The 25,344-nt window shown below is 41.4% G+C and overlaps 1 protein-coding gene across 1 annotated transcript in view; it reads left to right on the plus strand.

The window, feature by feature from the left end:
• GATB (glutamyl-tRNA amidotransferase subunit B) overlaps positions 1-25,344 on the plus strand; it is a 42,914-nt gene that overhangs the window by 16,269 nt on the left and 1,301 nt on the right. The window contains exons 4-12 of the mRNA XM_027456661.3: positions 2,001-2,199; positions 3,276-3,398; positions 6,752-6,865; positions 7,819-7,903; positions 8,305-8,349; positions 10,444-10,633; positions 17,373-17,506; positions 17,915-17,993; positions 23,461-23,595. Of these exons, the coding sequence (XP_027312462.1) occupies positions 2,001-2,199; positions 3,276-3,398; positions 6,752-6,865; positions 7,819-7,903; positions 8,305-8,349; positions 10,444-10,633; positions 17,373-17,506; positions 17,915-17,993; positions 23,461-23,595 (1,104 nt within the window). The remainder of the gene's footprint in view (positions 1-2,000; positions 2,200-3,275; positions 3,399-6,751; positions 6,866-7,818; positions 7,904-8,304; positions 8,350-10,443; positions 10,634-17,372; positions 17,507-17,914; positions 17,994-23,460; positions 23,596-25,344) is intronic.

The following is a 25,344-nucleotide window of genomic DNA, read 5'->3' on the forward strand; positions in this document are numbered from 1 at the left end:
AAGGATTTTATAGTTTTCTGTTGGACACCTGGATCTCGGAAGAGATTTGTGTCCTGTTTTCTTTTTTATTGGGAATGTGCAACTCTTAGGTTCACTTCTGTGAAGTTGACATAATTGCTGATTTTGTTTTTGGGGATAACTTTGCTAATATTTGTGAGTCATTAAGAGAGGCCCTTTTGTTGGGAGTTTTGTAATGAGCTACTGGGAATATGAAACACATCCTTATCACGTTGAATTATCAGTGCTTTTTTTTTTTTTTTTTTAACTTGTAGAACTATTTTAGAACCCATTTCCTGACCTGAAGGAGAAAAAAGTGAAATAGCAAGAAATAAACAGAACTTTCAAAATTCCTTTATACATATTAAAGAAGCACCAAAACATCACAGATCCGTTCCCACGTCACCTTTGGTGCTTCTGCCGTTAAACTGAAAACAATCTCATAGTCTTGTGTTTTCTCCTGCTATCCATCTCATGTATAGAAACTATATGAAAGAATGTTGTCAAGTAAAAGAAACCTCAGCTATGTGTTTAGAGGAGAAAGGTGAGGCAGAAGAAAGAGTGTACAGCATCATGTGGGCTGCCATTGTCAGTGAACATGAATTATAGGATCCTCTTGTAAAATATGGATGGAAATTTGGTGAAGGAGATGCTGATTTTATTAGCCTGAAACATGTAATTCTTTTTTTCTAGTGACTGACTTCTGTAGTTTAAAGCGCTGACATTAAACTGCCCAACCTGCATTTCACAGTGAAGCAGTCTAGCCAGGAACTCTGTAATAAGATGCGGAGTTTAGGCTAATGAGCTGTACAGAACAGATAAAATAAATCCTGTTCTTAGGGTCTTTTGACAATGGGATTATTGTTACTCATGAGCGTAGGGCTTTGGATAGGAAATGGGATTCTTGTTATTTATTGTCACTCAGCATTCCAGGCTTTAAAAAAATCATTTTAATGAGAAGTTTTAAGAGATGGGAAGAGCTGTCTGGTTAGCATAGTCTGAAAAGAGTCTATTATTTTATGTTTCTTGTAGTGATTATGGCCAGAAGGTCGTGCTCTTTATTGCATATATAAGCTGAGCTATTCACGGTGCCAGACCATTGTCCTGTATCCCAACACACTGTCACCATCTCTAAAGTTTACAGTAAGCCCTTCCTCCCTGCAAGATAAGCAAATGCTTCTCCCAGAAACTGGCAGGCTTTAAAATTCTCACCAGTGGAGGCATGAGCAGGCTAGCAAGGAGGAAGAGATAGGGGCCCTATCTCAACAGAGTAATTGATTCAACTCTGTATTTTTACATCAGAGCAGTGATTACAAGCCCTTGTCACTGGCAGCCCCTTCTCTGGCTAGAAGCTGCCCCTTTGCATGGAGTCCCAAGTATGAGGTGGTATTTATCAGCTGTGTGCTTCATTGGGGGTTGCAGTGTCTAGCTTGTAAATTGCTGCATTAATGAAACTGAACTTTCTCCTTTTCATATTTTTTTCCTGCCACCTCCCTCCCCACCACACTAATGAGTCAGTTACTGAACTGGCAGAGAGGGATATTCAGCTTGGGGATGGAGGTACAGTTACTGTCTTCAGACAAGATTTAACACGATCGCAGAACCATGGAAGAACTTCTTCTGGTCCATTTTCTGCCCCAAGGCAGTATCAGTGAAATTGATGTCATCTTTAGCAAGTGGTTGAGTATTTGATTATTGATTATTTCTGCATTAGTATAGTATTGTATTCTTGCCCGTATTGAGGAGCACTCTTACTTTTTCCCAGATCTCCAGCTTCTCACAGTTAATTCCCATTCTAGTCCCCTTCTCTAGCTTCCCTCCTCTCCAGATAAGCAGAATAATTTGTGTTTTTGCCTGTTTACGTGTACCTTCATCTTTTACAGGTCACTATGGAAGCTGTTGCATAGTCAGTTTAATGTTCTCAGTCTAGAGTACTTGCATTTGGTAATGCTGCTGTTTTGCATAAAATGAATGTTTTGAGTATAAAGCTATTTTTTTGACAGGCTGGCTATCAAATCACTCAGCAAAGAGTTCCTATTGCGGTGAATGGGAGTCTGTCATACAGTCTCTGCATAGATAATAAAATGAGCCAGATGGTGACCAAAACTGTGAGGATTAAGCAAATACAGTTGGAGCAAGACAGTGGAAAGAGTCTCCATGATGATTCAAGGAGCCAAACTCTTGTTGACTTGAATAGGGCTGGTAAGCCTGGACTATTTTCTTATTTTTCTCCTTCTTTCTGTATAAGATGAGTCTTTAAAAGTAAATGTGTGACAAGTAACAAGTGGAAAGTAAAAACAACCTGATATGTCTCTCCTCAAAAATAAAAACAGATCAAAATGCACATTACACTTGAAGCAGGGGAAGGCTTGCATTTTTTAATGGCTAGCAAGCCTTTCCTATTGCAGTTGGTTGATGGCATATTGCAATAGCAAATTAGAAATCTGTTGGCTCCAATTCTTCAAAACTGTGTATGTCAGTAACATACAGCCACTCAGCTGTTTAAGCTCTTGCTACTGTAGGCATTGTTTAAAAATGATAATAATAAATAAAAAATCCCAGACCTGTAGTGAATCAAGTTTTTATGTAGGAGTAGCTGCTAGAATTTGACAGTGCATGAGTCAGAGATTTCTTTTAATTATTAGCTTTGAAAAAATGTAGATTTTCTCTTTAAGCATTGAAATTATAAACTGAATGAGCCAACTTAATGCAAAATAGAAGACATCAGTCAGGATGGCCTAGCGTAACAGGGACGTGGTGCTCCAGTATCCTGGAGTTAAGGGCTGTGGCTGCTCATATTCTTTGAAAGCCAGATACTGAAAATAAAAACTAGACTACATCTGTTTGCAGTTCTGTCTGTTCCAAGATTAGTTTAAGATCAATAAATTTGAATCTGCAGTCAGATTGGCTTTAAACTGGAGTTCTCGTAGAGGAAGGCAGAAGAGGAATGTGTGTGTCTGTTCTGCAAGTCATCAGAGGGTGGAGGACAGCCTGCAGTTTGCCTGCTCCTTTAAAAAAATAGGAGGAAAAGTTTTTATAGGAGTCTGCAGCTGGGTCCACTGTGACAGTCACTAAATAATACATGATTTTTATGTTTGCTTTTGTTTGTTTTGTTATGTTTTCTTTTGGGGGCATTGTTGTTTTCTGGGGTGGAGGGTTTTTTTGTGTGTGTTTTTCTTGAAAAAGGCCCAAGTGCTTTCATGTGTTTAGCCAGTTCCACTCTAATATGCCGAGATCAAAAGCTATTGTTGGAAATCTCTTGTCTCTTCCCCTGGTAGGAGTCGGCCTCATGGAGGTTGTCATGGAGCCTGATATGTGCTGTGGGGAAGAAGCAGCTGCAGCAGTCAGAGAGCTTCAACTTATTCTTCAAACACTTGGGAGCAGCCAGGCAATCATGGCAGGTACAGAAGGGGGAAGGGCATGTTCTCTTGTCACCAGTAATTCTCTGTATTTGCAGGAGTTTTGCAGCTTCTGGTTATTTTGCTCTGCAGTTGCTTATAGCACACAGCTTTTTCTAGCTGTTGTTTTTACAATCCTCAGAGCCTGCCCTAATGTCTCCCATGCTTCAGGTGTCCTTATGGGCCTGCCTTCCTCTGCAGAGCTTTGCAGTGTTAGATTTTATATTGACTCACACATTACTTTTACAGGATAAGCCTATGCAGGAAAGAGTGTCCCCAGGGTTCTTGTGTTTCTCCCTGTCTGCCCTCATGTTGCTTGCTACAGAGCTGCAGCACAGAGGCAACGTAGTAAGGACTAGCTGTGGAATATGGCTGTTCCCTTAGCTCCCACACAGTAGCAGGAGTCATCCTCCAAGTTGCATGTCAGGTCTCAGCTGGTCATAAAATTGGTGTAAGCAGTAAACTTATGCAGGTGTCGTGGGTGAACCAACAAGATTTTAGCTTTTACCCCACCTTATTGTTTCACACACTGTCCCTCCCCACAACCTTCTGGCATTGTGCTCACTAGGTCTCAACTTGTCTTCCCACTAGGGAGATCACTGCTGATCAGGGGATGCTGGGCAGAAATTTGTGTTGGTTCATGCTGTGCAGCAGGCTTGCAGGGAACAGTTGCAGGCATTAGCAGCCAAGGTCCCAAGGTATCCTCTGGCATTTGTTCCCACACATCAATCTGATCTGCAGGATTCTCCTCTACCTCAAGGATTTCTCCAGCAGAGATCACTACAATCTTTCTGAGACCACATGCTCTTGAGAATCCCTCATTTTGGCACCAGCTCTTCTGTCTGGAACTCTAAAGCCCCAATTTTTCTAGTCTAAATAGTTGTGCAGAAGCGCAGCATGTCTTCAGCCTCCTAACTGGTTGTTCTCTCTCATGTCCCTTTCTAAATCTGAGACATACCATTTTTGCTCAGTACTAATATTACCAAAATTTACAGCCAGTCCATGGTTACAGCTAGCAAACAGCAGGCTTCTGTGTGAAAGTTTTAAAAAGTGCAGTTTGGGGTATTCATTCCCCCCAGCACATACACTCATTTATCTGTTGCCTGTTAGTGTTCGCAATTTAAGCTTTTTTTTTTTCCTCTCTCTCTTTTTTTTTTTCCCTGTGATAATTGGCCTCACTGATCTGGCAACAAAATCAGGTCATAGTATAAATGGGTCCATCACCTAGAGAACCGAGCCAGAATGGTCCGAGTATTACCAAAGACTTAGGGGATCTAAGAAATGTTAGCTACTGATTCAAATCTAATTTAATGTAGGGGGAAATAATAATTGCTAGACATTCCTTATGTTACATAGTGCCTTGTGCTGCCTACATCTGCTCTCTGAATCTTCTCTCACAAGTGCTGTACCCATCAGGTGGGGCACAGTGTTTTGTTATTAAGCATCCAGTTCTCAAAGTCCTTCATGGACATATATATATATACACCATCATTTATCACTTCTGAATTTGACCCTAATATTGCCACTGGAATTGCACTGTGGTATCTTTTACTGCATTGAGATTTCTGACTCTAAAGGCGAAGTCCAGTGCTGGGAATATTTTTCCTGCAATATAATTCACTTTAAGAGTATTTGATTTTTTTTATTTATTTTTTTTTTGCAGGTGGCATTTTTAAGGGCTTGCTACTATGGTTTTCTCTTGTCATAGAATAGTAATTCGTAATTACCATTGCTATAAATCATAATTACTTGCTTTCAAATAAGGTCTTTACATTCTCATACTTTACCTTCATTCTGCTTCTGTGTTCAGTGAAGACAAGTGCCCAGTTTTATTCATTGTTACTTCATTAACAATAGACAAGTGAAAAGATAATTTCATTGCAAAAAGAAAGGAAAAGAAGCTGAGCTTAAAGTGGGCTTAAAGGGAAAAGCTGTTTTAAGAACATTTAGGGTCTGGCTCTCCTTTCACTTATGCCTGATTAACTTCATTGTCACATCACATTGACACCTACATCCAAGTAGAAGCAGGTTGTGTCTCAAAATGAAGTAAGGACAGGACAAGAATATTCTTCTTCTGTAACAAGTATTCATTTCACCCCAATGAGGAAGCACATGCAAAACACCTCTCTTGAAAGAGATGTTGGGTCATTCCAGCACTTTTATTCTTAATATGTGCTCGGCAAAGGCTCTTTGAAGACAGAGGAAATGAATGAACTATCATCCAGCCTACTTTTACAAAATGTACCAAATCCTCTCTAGTCAATTTATATCTCTTGACCAGAATGGATTCTGAGCCATAGACTTTTTATTTTGTATTTCCTTTATTATTAATACTGTATCTAAACATCAAGTGGTTTTTGCTTTTTGTTTTGTTTTGTTTTTTGGTTGGTTGGTTTTGCTTTGTTTTGTTTTTCTTTTTATCTGTATTAAAATTTAAAAACAAAGATCAAGGCCGTAGACATTCACTGTGCAATATGGGAAAAAATGTTAAGTCATTATAATATGACCTTTCCTGTTTGTTTTTTTCCTACCAGTTGAATAACTATGGCAAACCTTCTCTTCTTAGAAGTGATGTCTTTAGAGGAGAAAACTTAGAAAGATGAAAGTCCTATTTACTTGAAGTTGAGTCATCAAAGATCTCTGAGAACATTAGCCCATTTTGGACTAAAATTGTACGATGCTTTTATATGTAACTTTGTATTCAGTTTCAGTGTTTCTGGCAGCTAGGGAAATCTGGGCAGGGAAAAGATTGCAGTTTCTTGAAGGAGAGGAAGAAAATTACAAAAAATCTACCACTTCTGACATTTTGTCTTTGGGCTGCAGACTTCCAAGGACACCTAAGTAAATCTGTTCAACATAACTGCAAATTCTTGTGTTCCACGCTAGAGTAGTATATATCCATCAAGTTGTAATTCCAAAGTTTTTGTGCTGTTTTTAGTGGAAGGGAACTCACAGTCTACTGCTTTAAACTGCTTGTATAATTCTGCCCTTTATTTAAGAGCTGTGAGTCAGAAGCTCTTTTTGCCGTACTGATTTAGAGGACCTGCCCTGCATTGTGCTATACAGTTTTCCTGGAGAGGAATTATCAGCAATAATACTAAAAAAAAAATAAAATAAAATACATATATATAAAATTGTATTCTCGGAAAATTTTGAATGATTGGAGGCAGAAGCTTGAAAAGGAATCACAAACAGAAAGCTATTGTAAGGTGGTTGTTACCCATTTCTGATCATATGGAAGTCAGCTATTAATGTTCTACACGTAACATGCAGTTTATTAATGCATGCCAAGTTTGTTTGTTTTTTACTCTAGGTTATAGGGCAGACTATTCTGTTGATAAAGTTTCCTTTTACAGAGGGCCAGCTGAGAGTAGATGCCAATGTTTCTGTGCATCATCCTGGAGAGCCTTACGGAGTGAGGACAGAGGTGAAGAATATCAATAGCATACGATTCCTGGCAAAAGCAATAGGTAAATGGTTCCTTTGTTACTGGAGCAGTGTACATATTTTAGGAGGTCTCAGTAAATGAAATATGCCAAGCTTCAGAGTACGCTAATCGGCCTTAAATGCCTTGTCTAGCTTTGTCTGGGCATCCCATCCATGCTCTTTGCCCCTGGTGCACGAGTCCCATTGAAGCCTGGGCTGGGGCCTTCAGACTTTGCCTAAGCAATGTCACAGGTGTGTGAGTTTCCAGTCCTGTCTCCTGATGGACCTTGGACCCGTGCTGTAGTCTTGTTCCCAGTCCTGTGGCTGGCCTCATCTCCTGCTGCTTCTGACTGAACTCCCTGGATGGACCCTGGACCCAGCTCACCCCTGTCACAGTGACCGAGACGCTGCCAGTGGACCTATGGGGCATTCTGGGGATAGCGGCCATGTTACTCTGCAGTTTTAACTTTTATCCCTCTGCCTGTAAGAAGAACAAAGCAGATGATTCAGTGCTTAGAGCGTTTGGCTCTGAAATATGTTAGCAGTAGCTCCGTGTCCTCCAGTGTAGATGATTGCTTTCCACTGAGTACAGTAGATGGTGTGTGTGAAGTTCAGATGCAGCTTGGGTATGAGCAAGAAAAGATGATCATTACATCCCCAAAATAAAACTGGCAAGGGCGATATGAGAGTTCTTGTTCCAAATACTCTACTGGGTGAGAGGAAGGTCACTAGGAATGTATGGCTTGGCTGCAGTGCCTGGGAGAAAATGTTTTCTACTTGAAGGAAATGAAAGAAGATGAGGAAAACATGCAAGGAAAGAAACAGTGCTAGAGAGAAAGGCAGTGACTAATAATTCTGTCTGTAACTACTGCTGTTGATTTCATTAAGGTTAAATCAACAAACTTTTCCATTATTGCATAGCAGTGAAACAGTTGAATGTATAAAAGCTAATAGTGCAGTATGGCAAGCTTATTTTTTTTTCTTTTGTTTCTGTCAGACTATGAAATACAGAGGCAAATTGAAGAACTGGAAAATGGAGGAACAATTCTGAATGAAACAAGAGCCTTTGATTCCAAGCTTGGGTGAGTTTTTATTTTAGAGGAATATCAGGAATAATACATTTAGAGTGCTAGGGATACCCAGTGAACTGATCAGGGGAGATAGCATGGTATTGCTCAGCTTCTTTTTTCTAAAGTCAAAATTCACAAGCATAGTTTCATTGCAGGTAGTAATTAATTAGTCTTAAAGCTGAGGCTTTAACACAATCTGTTGATAAAAACAAGCAAACAAACAAAAAAAACACCCCTGTGTGTTACATCAAGCAGTATCAGGGAGTTCACACACATTTTCTTTGAAGTGGCTTTAAGAAGTTCTCCTGATCTTCACAAGGTGATGTTTTGGCTTTGTTTTTTTTTGTTTTTTCCAGAAAACTAATTCTGTGGTGTACCACTTCTCACATCTTACCTGTTGTGTTTTATTTTAGGTGCACTGTACCAATGAGAGACAAAGAAGGAATGCAGGATTATCGGTATTTTTTTTTTCAATAAGTTAACGTTTCAAGAACTGTAAACTTATTTAATACGCTAAGTGTAGTCTGTGTAATGAGTCTGTAAAGTTAGTATGGCGAGTGTAGACCTTCCACTGGAAGGGAAAGAGACCTGTCAAAATCAGTGTATTTCTGAGAAGTTCAGATCTAGAACTCTCTGATCTCTGCTAAATCCCATAGATCTTTCCCAAAAACTAAGCTGGATTACCTTCGCTCCAAGTGGACAAATTGAAGGTTTGCTTTGTGGCCAGTACACATGTATTATTAAGAATGTCTAACATTAAATGTAAGAATATTCTGAGTTAAGAATTGTTCCTGCTTTAAATAAATACTGAGGGAAATGATTTTCAGATAGCAGGCCCTGCCTTATCACGCTTAAATTCTGTTTAAGACACTATTTGAAAATCCTAACTACTGCAGAAGAGTGTCAGTGTACATAGGCAGGTTTCTACCTTAAGATCTGTGTAGCCCTATTGAGGTTGTTACCCTGCGAAGTACCTCTTGCTTTCCACCAGTGTGAGATGACAGCCATCGCAGTTTGATTGCTAGCATGATTCCTGTGAGCACTCTTTCATCTACTCTCGGCAAAGTCAGTGCAGCACAGTCAAGCCACAAACAGCCAGCTGGGAAGGATTGAGCTGGAGGGTGAGGGACTAAGGCACGACTCCTGGCAGGAAGCAGTGCTGCTGGGAGCTGGGGCAGCACTGCAAAGCAGCAGCATAACCTCTGAGTGCCCTAGCACAGGAGGTAATCACAGTAGTGTCTGGATGAGATGATCAGACAATGCTGCTGGTTATGCATCTCAGTGATTACTGAGGGCTTTGGGCTCCTCTTCTCCTGCTCTGTGCCTGCCTGCATCCTCCCCTGCCTAGGGTCTTCTTAATGCTGATCCACCCAGGAGTTCCCTGGCTTTGCATCCTAGGACAGTCTTCCTGTTACTGCCAGAGTTCAATTCTTGGCTGGAAAATTGTAGTTCTGCAGGAGAGTTTTCAGAGCTTCTTAGCTCTGCCCTATCTGTATTCCTGTTAAACCTACATATATTCTCATTGAAGCACAGCAAGGATTTTGAAAATATCCCATAAAGTTTAAATTAAATCTGCGTTTCCAATTAGCATTTGTAGAAATGCAGCAGAAATGGCAGTGATCATTTAAGAATTCCTTAATGTGGTAGGGGTTGGCTTATTTAACAAGGCTAATAACACAACTGATTTAACAAGAATAAGAACAAATGCAAAAGAAAATTCATGCAAACCTTGGCAAAACTGGTGAGTCCAATATACTTCAAATAAAGACTGGAAAGATTACTACTAGTACTAGGATTGTGGCCAATATTAAACTGTGTTTTCTCAGATTTTTATAATTTACTTTTTGCAAATGTGCATCAGATGTGAGATATGTGGTTAGGCAGATTTGAAATAAAAAATTATAGAGGTTGTCCTTTATTCTGAAATTTTTGAAGCTCTCATTTGATCATCTAACAATGAAGTTTTTGCTTCAATTGCAGTTATTCAACTGGTTTGAAATGGCCTTCTCTTTAAGGGAGCCTTTTTTTCAGTGGTGGCACCCGGCTGAGCACAGTGACTTTGCTTTTAGCACAGCATGGGATTTCATCTAGATTTTTGAAGTTAGTATGGAAAAGGTCGCAACCTGCCCAGATCACTCCTGGCAGTTGGCTCTCAATCTGGGTTTCTTCCTGCCAGTCCACTGCAGTCTTTTTGCCCAGATCAACAATTCATGCTTGATGCCAAAAGGTTGAATACGTTGTTTCCATAGCTATCATCGTCATTGTTACTAATAATATTATTTTGAGTGCAGAAGTGTTTTAATTACTCCTTTTTAAACATTGACTTTGACAATCAGTGGCAAATACAGAGAACAGGGACTTTGCAGCAGTTCAGGGACTGATCTCTTAGTACTTACCATTAGTATACCAAGTAATTATTTTTTAATGTTTTATTTTGTTAAAATAGTAGTACAATTTCCAGGTAAGCTTAAACTTGTCATTTTTTTTTTTTCATGTTGCTTAGCTTTTGGACTGAAAATAATTCTAAGGAAGTTTTTCTTCATTTTCTCTAGGTTCATGCCAGAGCCAAATCTTCCTCCATTGATTCTATATGATACTAAATCTTTGCCAGCTAATGTGAACCATCAGCAAGTGGTAAATATTGATTGGATTCATGAAAGACTTCCTGACCTCCCCAGTGCGAAGAGAGCAAAGCTTGTTGAGCTGTATGGGATTCTTCCTGAACACAGCTTCACCTTAGTGGTAGGTCTATTGATCAAGTGCTAAAATAAACCTAGCAACTTCAAAGCTCCATTGTTTTTAAAAACATTTACAAATGTCATTATTAACCAGCTATCAGTTCTCATGGATTTTTTTTTGGTTGTAAATAAGTCCAGTTCGTTGCCTACTTTGTACCTTGGAGCCATATGAATAGAATAGTAGGGGGAAAAGAAACCTTGCACAGTGCTACTAGAAAAAGCATTTCTCATGCAAGGTGCAGTCAAATAACTATTATTTAATATTGATCTTGTCTGTCTACACACAGACAAACTAGTGACTTACTGCCACAAATGTACAACTTCCTGCTGAGAAATCCTTGTCTGCAATTGCATGTTCTTCTTGTCTTTGGGTCTGGTATGAGTCTGGGCACATTGTCAGTGTTTAAGAAATTAATGGACATGCTTTCCCGACTGCAGAAGGAAAACCCATAGTTTAAATCTTTCAGCTTCATGTGCCCCAGTTTCCATACTGTTTAGAAAAAAAAAAATTGACTTATTCTTAGGTAAATAAACAAAATGGCTTTACAACATCAACGTTGACCTCACAATGCAGTTTACCAGGGACATGTTGAGAAGAGGGGATGTGAAAGAAAGGATGTGACAAATGTGGATGTAAATAATGAAACGACAACAAAATCTCATAACTTCCAAAATTAATCTAAAGGACTTAAGGCTTCTTAAATACAAATTGCATCATCTTGTTTTGGCAATGAAAACTCTGTGGTAGGTTAGTATAGCCACCCAAGCTTAGACTTTTCACATAGCCAGCTAAGCTAGGACAGTGTTCTGCTTTGGTTATCTCTGTGATTAGTGGAGACAGAAGGAAAACATCTTCATGGTAAGATTCAGAGTATAATCATAAGTACTTTAAATTGTCCTCTGGAGGAGTTCCTTTCCTTTGGCTGTAAATGCAGGGAGAGCAGTGCACATAACTACCTAAACTACCTAATAACCCTTCTTCATGTGTCTTTAATACACTTGTGCTGTGTATACTGTGTATAGTTTAATACATCTTTATAGATTCTGTTTCTACAGAAAACATGGTTACTTCTTCTGAAGAAAGATGTTAGGAAATCTACTTTTGTGTTGGTGTGCCATTTTAGTGGGCTACTGCTTGGTAGGCAGATGTAAGTCTCATCGAAATGATGAGGCTGCAGTGACTGAGAAGCATCTGTAGTATCTTACCTTTCTGTTTCATTGTATAAATTGCACAATGTGATTTAGCAGGCAGTATTCCTGTCCAAGTGTGCATTTTATCTTGCACATCAAAATAAAAGGAGCTCAGAAGAGGAAGTAGGTCTCTGCACACCCTTTTTTCTGTTGTTTTTTCATCTTCTCCCCCATTGTGATGGGTTGACCTTGATCAGCTGCTAAGCACCATGCAGCTGCTTGCTCATTCCCCCAACCAGTGGGATGGGGGAGAGAGTAAGAAGAGCAAAAGCATAAGAACTTATGGGTGGAGATAGATGTAACACTTAAAGAAGTATCAGAAGGAGGAAGGAAAAAACAGAAGTAATGCAAAAACAATCACTCTTTACCTCCCACAAGTAGTCTTGATGCCCATCCAGTCTCAGACTGCCTCACCCCAAACCCTTTGCCCTCAGTTTTTCTTGCTGAGCATGATATACGGCAGGTAATGTCCCTGTGGTCAGTTTAGGCTGGCTGTTCTTGCCCGCCCCTAGCCTGCTCACTGCAGGGGTAGAGCGGGAAAAGAGAAAGCCTTTATGCTGTGCAAGTACAACTCAGCAGTAGACAAAACACCGGTGCGTTACCAGCACTGTTATAGTCACAAATCCAGAACACAGCCCCCTACGGCCTGCTATGAAGAAAATTAACTTCATCCCAGCCGGACTCAGTACACCCACTCCTTTCCCTTGGCATCAACCTACTTCTTCAATCTTGCTGGTATTGATGGCCTCTGCTGTGTGGTTTCTGTCATCTCTAGCAACTAACCCTATGGATTTGCCTGACCAGCTCCCCTTTCTTTCCAGCCATTCTCTGAAATCTGCTATTGCCTTTGCTTTTTCTCTCTTAGCTTTTTCCTTTTTGCAGCGTATAAGATAATTAATGAGCTCCAAGCTGAATTTTGGGATACAGCTTGTAATAAGATAATGCATCCATTTGAATGCATGAAGTGAACACATTCTTCATTGTGGGTCTTCTTTTATTGTGCATTAGAATGTCAGCATGTATACTCTCCATAAAAGTTGCTTGCCTGTTCACTGGGAGACTAGTTAACCTTAATTCATCTGAAAATGGTATGTCCATTGCTGTATTAAGCTTACATCAGAAGTTACAGAAGATTGCTGATAGGGCCAGATGCACAATCTAATGAGCATTCTTTCAGGTTAGAGCGCCCAGGAGTGCTCATTAAATAAATGGCAGTGGTAGAGGGATGATTCTAAAATGCAAAATCTCTGTTCTGTGCCAACTTGTTAGCGAAAACGCCAAAAAAAAAAAAAGTTAAAATAAAACAATACTGTACCTCAGAATGCAAGTTAGTTTCTGTGCTCACTTCATGAGCTTTATTCTCATATACGATAACTGCAGTATTGAGAATGTAAGTCTCTAGCGTTGCCTAATTGCAAGGTGAACTGAAATGGAAGGAGAGCTTTGGCTATTAGTATCTTTGCCTGAGATTTCCTAAGTGTAAACTGCTAGATTTTTCATAGTTTCGTACAAATGACAAAAATAAGTGAAGTTTGATTTTCTTCATGCAAAATCCTTCTTATTTGTAAACATACAATTTTTTGGGCTGGATAGACTGAGTGGTATTTGGGTACTCAATTTCTGCATGCAGTTCCTACTTTGCTGTGTAAACTGTTAGGCTGTCAAATACTGTTCTTCTATCAAGAAGGATCTCTGAGAACTTGGTCAGTTATGGTAGTATAATATTTTTGCCTTGCTTCCTGTAGGGGCAAAAAAATAAGATGCATTGGCATAGATACAAATGTGATGCTTTGTTTTCAAAGACCATGCTGAAGTCCAACCGAAAAATAGATTGGCTGTCACAGTACAGCAATAGAAAAAAAAAAAGTCTGATCATTTCCTTTCTCATCTGAATTTCAAGTCTTTGTATACGTTTACTGTTCCTCTGCTTACTCAGATAAAAGCAGCAGTTCCACTTGGGCTTGGGGTCATTCGTTTGCTGGAACAATTACATTTGTGAATCCATTAAACGGTCAAAATGGGATGCTGAAGAAGTAGTTCTTGACAATTTTGTTTACAGCATGCCACCCTCATACGCTTCGGTGTGCAGGTGAATTTATGCTTCTTTTTAGAATTTAAAGCATTTTATAAGAAGCCATAAAGAAGTTTGAACTGTCTTTCTTTGACTGCTCTTCTTGCTGCTTTAATAGAGTACATTTTCTGCTTTTTTTCCCCCTGACAGTCTTGCACATTTTTGCGGCAGTAGTTACCTCATAGTTGGTTATTGTGGGAGCTGTGATGTTGAGAATGGGAAGAAGAAAGCAGAAAATGACATTTGTGAACACTGATGTGGTTCTCCTTCAGTTCTTCAGGAAAAATTATTGGTCTTTAAAAGCACAAGTTTGCATTACAGAGCCAATGTCTCCGCAGATAACACCCATGGCGTTCTGTAAAGTAGCGTATTGTTTTAAACTTGTTTTAAAAGCATCTGGAATCACTCCACCCCTAGACTTTGACGTGTACTATTAAATGATGGTGTGAAACCATATTTCAAAAATAAATTTGCATCTGGTTGAGTTCATATTTCATGCCAGTGAGATTCTTATGAATAAGTTACACCATATTTTGTGCAAAATGGTAGCACCCAAGTGGGCCTCAATCACAAGCATGGTGCTGCAATTCCAGAATTCTGGTTTTCCTTCTAAGAAGCATAAAATATGTTACTCAGAATTAAGTGAGACAGCATTCCTGTGAACCAGAACATTAGAGCTTGCAGTGGTTTTCAGCTCAGATCTATCGCAAGGGACAGGTCTGTGTGTGTGTGTGTGTGTACGTTAACTCTTTATGATGTTTTAAGCCACAGTGTAGAAATACAGAAGCAGAAATACCTAGTGTGTGCAGACAGCACACAGAAAATTGTGATGACAAATTGTTAGGGAAGTAGCTAAGTTAAGATTTCACTGAAGTTTTTTTGTTTGTTTTAGAAGTGAAATGATAGATAGTAGAGCTCAGTGTATCAGAGCTGCCCCTTGGTTATTTTTCCCTAAGATTAACTACATCTTCTGAGGGAAAGTCATCAAAATGAATTTGGTAGTTGGAGTGAGTTTGGCATGAGAAAAGATGACCAAAATGCACAACAAATTAAAGTCAAGTTCAAGTAGTATGATATCTAGAAATTAAAGCTAATCAAGCTATTCCTTCTTTATATGGCAAGAAAATAAGGAAATAATTTCATTTCTAACAGTCATTTTGACGTTTTGACATTCTGCCTTGTTCATTTCAATCTGGCATTGCTGGGTTTTCCTTCTTTTTGGCTACAGAAAATTATAGTCACTTTAAAAAAAAATAAAGAAGGGCCAAGGAATTTGGGGGAATATATCCAGTTCTATGTGCACAAGTAGCAGGTAGGTATAGGGTTCAGTGCCTGGTAGCATGTGTAAGTCTATCTCTCTGAGTATTCCTGGGCTTTTCTCCTCTTACTGCTTGGAAATCATCTGATTAAAATTTGAAGGCTGGGTATGTTTGTCCTTGATTTTCAAAGGTCTGGCAGCAGCATCAGAGCTGTAACTCCAGCCAGGCTGTTGATATCCAGAAATCTGAATAAGCCCACTGCTAGAGATATGCTCTCCATCATATACGTGATAAAAGTGTTGGACATGCTGCATCTGAGCTGTGTAGCCTTCATTGAGACATGTGGCGTCTGCAGACATTGTTTTTGTGTGCATAATGTTGTAGCTAGACTACTCTGCCTGGAGTGTTTGTAAAACCTTCTGCAGCACATGTATAAAAAACAACAACAACAAAAACCAACATTTATACATACTCACTTCTTCCTACTTAAATTGGACAGGTGCTTCTGTGGAAGAGAGTCTGCTGGTTAAATAATAGGTGTGTGTTTGTGCTAATGAATCCTGGGGTGAATTAGGAAGAGTACAGTATTTAGTAGTTTATCATTTTAGTAATTCCACTTCACACATGCCTAGTTTTTAATCGTTTATTAGACTTTGATAATTACATCACTCCTCTGATGTTTGAGGTTTTTCGGTTTTTATTTTTTTTGTCTTTAACCAAAATTTGTTCTAATGTATTTAACCTTAGATTTTACATTTTTTTATTGCTAAGTAACCACTAGTTAAATTTGTAAGAACATAGGTCAAGAAAGGAAGTTTGTGTGTGTGTATCCGATAAGTATTGGGAGTTACCGGATCCACTCCATAGAAGTTCTTACTGACTTACTGAGGCTGAGAACTTTGGTTCTTTCTTAGTTCATGGTCTCAAGGTAAAGGGGAAGGGGCTGATTTTTGTCCCACCAGTTTTACAGCACTTCAATCCATTATTCTAAGTAGGTTTTAATCTGTTTTACTGAATAGAGAGTGGTAGATTGCAGCCTCCTTAAAAGCCATACATCATTACTAACGAATGTGGTATCCAGAGATGGTAGAAGTTGATGATCTGAAATATTCAAGGTGGAAAGTCCAAATTTTTTGTGTTGCTATGGTGATAAGTTATCTATAAAAACAAGGGCAAAAGAGACTGTTTTGACAGGGGTGAGTTTGGGTGGAAAAGTCAGGTTTGGTTTAGCAAGTACCTGGACTCTTTTTGCTCAGAAGTGTTCGCAGAGATCTGTCTGCAATCCCTATGTGCTTGGAAAATGTTTCTGCTGTGATGACAGTGTACTGAGAATAACTCAGTGGCTGCCTCTAAACTGTTACCTCTGACAACTTCTCAGAGCTGGCATGTCCTCCTGTGCAGTTATGCCAAACACTGCAGAAGTCCAGTAGCACGCTGGATTTGGATTCCTCCTTGAAAAGGAGCACTACAAGCCTTCAGTAGACCTAATAAGTTCTGTGCTATAGTTAAAGATCCATCACTGCCTTGATGTCGAGCAGCACAGCATTCAACAGACTGTGCAGTGTCTGTCCTTCTAAAAACAGGCTCAGATTTCACTTATACTATAAACTGAATCCCTTACTGTCATACCTTCTGAGCACTTAGGGTGCCGTGTGAAGCCTTACATAGCTTCTGTGAAAGCTAGAAACTAGAAAAATAAAACCCCACTCCTTACAGCATGACCTTTCCGTATCATTCAAGGGTGAATACAAGCCAATCTTACTCCATCGATCCAAAATAAGAAGAAGTGATTGCAAGATGAAAAGTGAAGTATCTGTAGACAGTTTCAGGCAAAGTCTTCTTGGTAACAGACAGCATGACAGCATGTGGAGCATTTTATTGAGCATTATATTTTCTGGCATCGTATGTATGTAGAACAAAGGAGATGAGAAAGGTTCTCTCCAAATGATAATTTTAGGGAGGATTTCAGAGAAAAAAGATGACTTGGTTCTTGGAAGTTACATTAAAACAGGCTGACATACAAGCTATATGTATGCATTCTAGACAACATACTTTGCTTACTGTTATGTTAATAAAATTACTCAAAAGTCTTATGGCTTTGAAATGAATTCACAAAACCAATTTACTTTAGGATTGAGTATTTATACTCTGAATATAATTGTGTAACTAATCATGTTTGCACTTCAGTATCTCTTTGATGCATTTAATTTTTCTTTTAACAGAATGAAGACGGATTAACAGAATTCTTTGAAAATGTAGTAAAACAGACCCAGATGAAGCCAAAGAAAGTCATCGGCTGGATTTTAAATGACCTGCTGAGTTACTTAAAACAACATTCCTGTACAGTGAAGGAAAGGTCAGGCTTCTCAATTACTACAATGGTGAAACAAAATTGCTCCTTTTCTCATGTACCAAGAATAGTATCATGTCACTCTGTTGCTCACTTCTGCTTTAGTTATTATCTGTGAAGTTTGCTATCCTAGGCAGTGCTACTTAGGCCTTGACACTGTCATGATGAATGAAGCTAACCAAATGCCTTCCAGAGAAGAGGACTATGCAGTTAAGGGTAGTAATCAGTGCCTTCCTTCTCTGGAATATGACAATGTTAAGGCATAATCAGGCAATCAATACCAAAGCTGAATATAGTGTATTATGGGGAACAATACTAGCTTGTCATGCTAAATGGTGTGTAGGCAAGCATCAGTAGCCTAGATATATTACATATCCTTTTCTCTAAGGTAACTCTTGCCCCCTTTTTCCATAGCCCAATCAGTTCTGTTCTCCTAGCTGACCTTCTGAATCTTCTCGAAAAAAAAGAAATTTCTGCTTCAGCAGCAAAGCAGGTGAGTACCTTTTTGATTTTACTGTAATTTTATTTTGAATCTGTGGGCACTTAGTCCATTTGCATAGCTACTTTATATTCAGTGTGTACCAGTACACTGCTTGTTTAAAAGGAAATTATTCAGAGTGTTGATGAAGGATAAATCTAGCATCTATACTGTATACATATAACGGATGAAAATACCTCGTGTATGTAATCTTACAGATATATTTGCATATTCAGTGTTAGAAGGGAGCACAAACCAAAGAGTACATTTTCACCATGTGAACTGCAGTCAGTTAAGTAAGTTGTGCTTCTGAACAGACCAGGCACAGATCTCAATTTGGTAGTTTGAGTCAGACCTGAGCGAAAGGTCAGTGGGAACTAATCCCTGACTAGCAGTTAAGCTGGGAGTATCAGCTACTGTGTGCTAAGGGATACTAGGGTCTACATTCCCAAGTATTAGCATATGGAAATGGATATAATTACCTGATTGTAGTCACAAAAAGAAAAAGAAGAAAAAAAAGTCTGATCTGGCATACTCTGTGAGTGAAACATGGAGACTTCTGGCCTTTCTTTTGTCCCAGCTTCTTTGAGCAAGTGTTGTTATTGGCGTCTCAAGCAAGAGCTGTCTGTAAAGCCAGCTTTCCCCCTGTCAGGACAGTCAGAAAAATCAGCACTTGGCACGTTCATCTCAAGTTATGAACTGCTTATGATGGGTACTGTGACGTCTGTGTGTATATAGACAAAATTTGGAGCCCTTTTGTGAAAGGGAGTAACTGCCATTCATCCCACGTTGTTTGTGGAATGTGTTGTTCTTTCAGGTAGGGATTGGCCTTTACATAAATACATCAGATGGCCGTTTCTTCTCAGGTGGTCATCAGCAAAATTGTTAATGAAGATATTGAGTTTGCTTTGTGTGCTTTCAAGAGTTTAACACTGGAATACACAGGGCTGGCTTCCTCTTTTTTAGCACAAATAGAGTCCAAGAACAACTGTGGAACAGTACAGGGAGCAGTTCACCTTTTGCGTGGTTATAAACCAAGAGTAACAGTTGCAAATGTGGCTCTTTATCCTACTTGGAGACACTTAAACCTCCTGGTTTGGGGGGGTTTCTTGTGCTTAATTAAGCTGGGCTTGTGGTTGGTCTGCTCCTCAGAATAGCCAGCGGCTTATTATAGGCACCATAAATACAAGACCTAAGTGCCTGACTTCAGGCATGTGCATTTGGAAATTTTAGATTGCAAAAGTAAAAGCTTCAAAAAGAACATAACATTAAAAGGAAATGCATTGGGATGCCGGGTGGTTGTGTGCCCGTGGGGTAACGGGACACCCATCAGCTTGGAGTCTGCGTCTGAGAGAGGAGCTTCAGAACTCCATTCTTAATTCTCAGCTTCCTTGTGGAGGTAGAAACGGGGTACTAATGCTGTTCTGCTGGAGGTTTTTCCTTGTGATATATCTGTACGCCAGCACTTCTGACAGGTTATGAAATGTCAAGAATTTCAGAGATGCCTTTCTTGTTTAATTACAAACTCCTTGTAATGTGCGTGTTGTCCTCTCTGTTCTGAAATTGGACACAGAGAAATAACAGTACTGTTTGCCATCACTGAGTGATGCTATCAAACTGCAGGAACCTTGCCGCATTTAGAAAAGTATTTTGGTTGCCTGGATGTCAGAAGAATAACAAATGTTTATAACAATTCTCAGCAGTAGGCAGAGATACTGGATGGCCCGAGGGCAGAAAGGGCTATATATACACAACAGCAGATGAATTGCAGCACTTGGGGTGGGGGAGAACGAGTTGCAGCGGTGGAGACAGATCCAACTAGAAATGATAGAAGAGTTTGATGGGGTGAGTACACAGACATGTATCCACATACACGGCTCACAGCAGGAAGCTGTTAAAAGTTTTAATTTTTTAAGAGGTTTGTGTTCGGTCTCTGCTGTGTAAGGCATTAGAAACACAGACAGATAAAAGCCGAGAGTGCTGATTATAGACACAGAACATTGTATGGTAGGATGCATATGCCAAGGAAAGGGCACTGTGTGCTTGCATAATTAACACTTAGGTAATTACAGAGCTCACACCCAACTTGCCATCAAATATAGCATCCTGCCCAGAGGTCTCCGAAGCGGTTTCAGTCTGGCATGTCTGTGTGCAGGGGGGCAGCTCCCACGCTGCAGGGCTGTGGGGCGAGCGTAGCCTGGGCCAGAGGAGCCTTGAGGCTCCACTTTGAAGTCCACGGCGGGACGTCCCGCTGCAACTTCCCCAGTGCTGAAACCACTCTGGTGGGCAATACGCCTCAACGGGGCCTCAGTCCTCACTTTGGGGCTGGCAGGGTGTACATCTGTGGCATCAGGGCCTGCTTGTGTGTTCCGGAGTTGGAGGAGGACAGATCCTGGGGCAGGAAAGCAGAAAGTGGCCCTGGCTGCTGGGAGCCCTGCTGGAGCAGCTCAGCGTGGAGCCCTTCGTTGCCAGTTCTTCAGGGATCTGGAGCAGGGCACGGAGCAGAGCAGCCCCCAGGTCTTGTTTGCTTATGCAGTTGCATATGTCACCCACATAGGAATAACTTCAGCACACCCACTTGGCACCCCTGCTTTAAAGTAGATAGCAGGAAAATGAGCACAGTACACAAACCTAAACAGAACCATCTGCTTTGACAATTATGGCTGCGCCATCTGGAGCACTGGACCCAGCCTGCCCCTCACTTTTGTCAGAGGCTGAGGGACAACTGCCAGGCATCAAGGCTTTCCATCAGTGGCAAGGAGAGATGCCCACAGGACAGGCTCGAGTGGTGCTGCCTGCTGCTTCCCTCCCACCTTTGGCAGGAAATGACTGCGGGTAGGGTTTCCAGTTGGAGCCGTTCTCAGGCGCAGCAGTCAGCTGGCATCTTCACCAGTTGCAAAATGTTTGATATGATGCCCATGGCAGCCAGACGTGTGAGTCCTGATTAATTCGTCTTGACCAATGGTTCGCTGCTATGCCGGTGTAGGTAGAGAGAGCAGAACATCATTAAAATCTAATCACGCTCAGGCAAGAATCAATAGTAGAAACTACTGAGATTTCAGTAATGGAAATGAGGCCTGAGATTCTCGTTTTGGCTCTGGAGACCTCATAATTTGATCCCACTGTTCTGGTGCAGACAGTTTGTGTAAATGAGTTGAAATCATTTTTTAAACTGCTTTCTTTAGATCTGTACTCTTTGCCAAGTAGCGAAACACATTTTTTAAAGTGCATCTTTGACAGGACTTGGCCACATCTCTTTCTGCTTTCCTTCATACCTGTAAACAAGCAGGGGCCTTGATAACATTATTGCTCCGGTAGCTGAGTGGATATGCTTGTTACCAAATTGAAAAGTACACGTGATGCAGATGCCACAGGGAAAATCTGGTGCCGTGAAGGTTTCTAACGGGCAAGCTTTTCTCAGTGCCAGGAGATGTTTGGCAGAGGACAGGCGGGAAGCAGAGCTGTGGCCGTGACCGTCAAGCTGTCCTGCCCCCTGATCTAAGGCAGCCTGATGGATGAGTTGCTCCTGGGTAACTCTGCCATGCTTGGCTGCTTAGATTTTGTTTGTTGCAGATTTTCTCCTCCCGCAGCACATAACGTCTTGCTTGCATACATACCAGTCCTAAAAATCACATCTGCCTCTTTCCAGGATGGTGATGGGGCATATTTACTGTCCAACCTCTGATGTGTGCAGTGCTTCGGGCTCTCCGGGGTGTTTTGCCATGGGCTGTGCTGTGCAAAGAGGACAGAGCTCCTTCTGAGGGGCGCTGTACCAGCTCAGTGCCTCGGGAGGCCCTCAGGGAAGGAAGGAGCAGGTGGAGGCTGCCGTGGAATTAGGCCATGGAGTGCAGCAAAAAGAAAATAACGCAACCTGCTGCAGACTGGGTGGATCTCTGCTGGGTGTGTTTGTTTCTAGGGGTGTTGTAGGTAGCACTGGCACAATGATTTGCGCTCTATTGCACTAGAAGGAAGATCTTGCAGAAGGCATCATACACTGCATTGATTTGTTTAGATGTAAGCAGCTGAAAGCTTTACTCAGTGTGGTTCTAACTCTGGCCACTTATCGGCAACTTGAATGTTGTGATCTGCCTGCAACCCTCTTACAAGGGAAAAACAAGATGCTTTGTGTCACTGCCCTCTCTCGGGGTCTCCAGCACTGTGACAAGATACCATCAAAAGCTTTGGGGTACAGCTGGCAAACAAATCTCTATTTACAAGAATTGTGTCAGCATGTGGTTCTTACAGACCTCTTGTGGCTACAAAATTGCTTAACCACGGGTCTTTCGTATCAGCGGAGTCTTCCACGCTGAAGGCTATTGCTGGGGTACTTGAAGTACCATCCCGCATCTTCCATTCTTCCTAAGTTGTCTTGCTGCCCTGCTAATTATTGAACACACGGTTTGAATGGCCTTTCTCCTTTCCCCTTCCCAGCCTCTCCTCCATCTACACTGAGTGTTTAGTGCTGAAATTTTGATGTGACATCCATTTCCATACTGGTACACAGCAGTGGTCCAAACATACAATTATATCTTCAGAGCAGGATGAAGCACAAGCAGCTGTTTTAATAAGGGTTTTCTTTCTCTCCTCCCACAGCTGAAATAAGAGCAAAGGGAATACAGAAAATGACTGCCCAAGGAAATTGTTTTTTTATAAATGTTCCCTTCTCTCAAGTTTATTCCAGGGCAATAGCCCTGCTATGGCATAGGAGAACACACCAGCATTAAGAAGTAATTATTCCAGAGGCTTAGGTTCACCCTGCATCCCTGTGCGTGGAGGTGATGCATAGGTGGGCTGGAGCTGCTGCGTGGAATCGGCTCGGCACCATTTCTCTTCTGCTTTGTCGTACGTATCCTCATTACAGCTTGCTGATGAGGGCTGGTAATGAGATGAGTTACCTGGGATTGGACTCGGTACAGCAGTCAGCTAATCGTCAGCTCCTGTGCAGAGACATCGCTCATGGAAATGCATTTTCTCACCGCGCTCAGGCACTTCTTGTGCACAATGTGAGACGAGCGCGAGTGCTGCCTGAGAAACAGCCTCGCTGGGGTGGCGGTGGCTGCCGCTGGGCCCACCCGCAGCAGGGGGCAGAGCTCAGAGCGGTGAGCAGCACGTGCTGCTGCCCGAAGGAGGGACAGAAGGTACACTGGGGCTGCAGCAGGCAAACTTCTTGGAACAAGTATCCTCGCTGCTAGCGGGCAGCTCCTGGTGCTGCAGCGGGCTGCAGAGCACCATTTCCCAACCATGGTCTGCACTCTGCGCAGGGAGTGAAAAGGCTTCAATTGATTTCAGGGTGCCAAAAAAAGGAGGGAAGGCACAAGAGCTCTTTCAGCACAGTGCACGATTAAATCTTGGGCTTGTTCATGTTGAGACAATCTGCTCTTGCTGCTACTAAAATCTGACTTAGTTCTGTAATTAAAATACTGCATGTAAATAATATTGATACGTACAACAACTGACCTTCGCCACTCATTGTGATTTTCAGGTGTTCGAGGAATTGTGGAAGGGAGAAGGAAAGACGCCTCTTGAAATCGTTAAAGAAAAGAAGCTTCAACTGCTAGAGGATCGAGAGGAGCTGGAACAGATCTGCCAAGCAGTGATTGATGAACACGAAAAGGAGGTGATTATGGTGGTGCTGGAAAGCTCGGGCGCTGTGTTAGGCTATGGCACTAAAAAGGAGGGGATTAAAATGGCCTTTTCTCTTTTAATTGCTATTTGAGATCTAGAGCCAGTATAGCAGCATTAAAGCTGCGGCACAGCTATGATCATGTCTTTTCTTCTCCTTTCTTATTTTACTAAGTGTTTCTTTGGAAATTGAAGCTTACACAAAATGATCAGCAGAAGAAATTACCAGTCTGGCTAATGTGCTAAGTCATTCTATGAAACCATAAAAATTTAATGCAAGGAAGCCAAGCTACGGGGCTTTCCTTCTGTCTTCACCTATGCAGTGTACTGGCCTTAACCTGACCTCACCATTTGGCCACGTAATTCTCGTTATGTCATTTCTTGAGATATTAGAGCAACAGCACTACGCTGTTCTGAATCTGAAGACTGAGGCTATCCACCAGCAAGGCATATGTTACGGGATTAGAGACAGTATCAGAACTGGCAGGGCCAAAACTTCACTTGTTTCTGTCTCTTCTCTGTGTCCCCACCTTCCCTCAGTGCCAGAGGCAAGCCTCGCTTGCTGTCCTGCCTGGCGCTGTCTATGGGGTGGGGAGGAGCCAGCCCCATGTGGCAGCAGCACCTGTGGGTTCAGGGGGCTGCGTGTGCTGCAACAGGGCTGCTGTCAGCTCTGCGGGCCTGTGCCTGGGCTGTGGCAGCAGCACAAGTGCTGCAGTGTGTTCAAGACAGGGTTTCAGCTTTTCCCCATCCCCATCAAAGGACGTGCAGCAGCTTGTGTGGCCATCAGGCTCACATGCTCTGAGCCAGGAAAAGGGGAAAAAGTACGGGTTGATCTTGAAGGGGAGGAGTGGGAAGGAATCCTGACAGAGTCTAACATCTGCTTTATAAAAAAACAAAATGAAAACAAGTGCTTAGATGTACTGTGGAGAGAAAATGTAAAGGCAGAAGTGAATAGCTTGCTTCTACTATAAACATTGTCTAGATACATTTGCCATTTGGAAAAAAGACATTAACATCTTTTGAGAACAATACCACCCACCCCAGATCTCATTGGGGGATGCTAACAGCTCCGCAAGAGCTTTTGATAAAGAAAATGAGCTTGCAGTAGGTCGGCGTGACCTCCATCAGACTGACTTATTTGCAGAGCCTGATAAAAGTGCTCCTGTATTTTCTGACTAGAGCAGAAGCACAAGTGTGGATAGAAAGAACATTACAACTGATTGGGAAGTGCAGAAGCTGAAGGTCCATAACTATACTCCCATTTCAATAATAATGCCTTGCCTGAGAATGTAATTCCTCTCTGCTTTCCCCTGTTTGAGGCAAGCCAAATGCAGGAGAATGGGCTCACTTTCCTCCTTTTTCCAGATGATCTTTCACTACAGCAACAGCTGCCTTGAAGCCCTGTAATTCACTACTTCAAATTGCTGCGAGAGCTTGCATGACAAAATAGTTAGCCGAGGACTTGTCAGGGGAAAAAAGTATGCCTTGCTTTCTGATAGCAACTTCCTTTAAAAAGAACTAACCTAGACAAAGTTGTTCAAAGCGACACCAAGCAGTTCATGAAAACACAGCATCCAGGCTGTACCGTACTCTCCCCTGTATAAGGAATTCCTAGCATGGAAGGCATAATGAATCCTTTCCATACTGTGACGACACCATGAAGACTTTAGCCTGCCAATAATTCAGATACCCTAATGAGCAGCAGTATTTGCATTTGCGCTCAGCATTGTCACAGTTGGTGGTT

The sequence above is a fragment of the Anas platyrhynchos genome, chromosome 4 (assembly GCF_047663525.1).
Source record: "Anas platyrhynchos isolate ZD024472 breed Pekin duck chromosome 4, IASCAAS_PekinDuck_T2T, whole genome shotgun sequence".
Classification (NCBI taxonomy): Eukaryota; Metazoa; Chordata; class Aves; order Anseriformes; family Anatidae; genus Anas; species Anas platyrhynchos.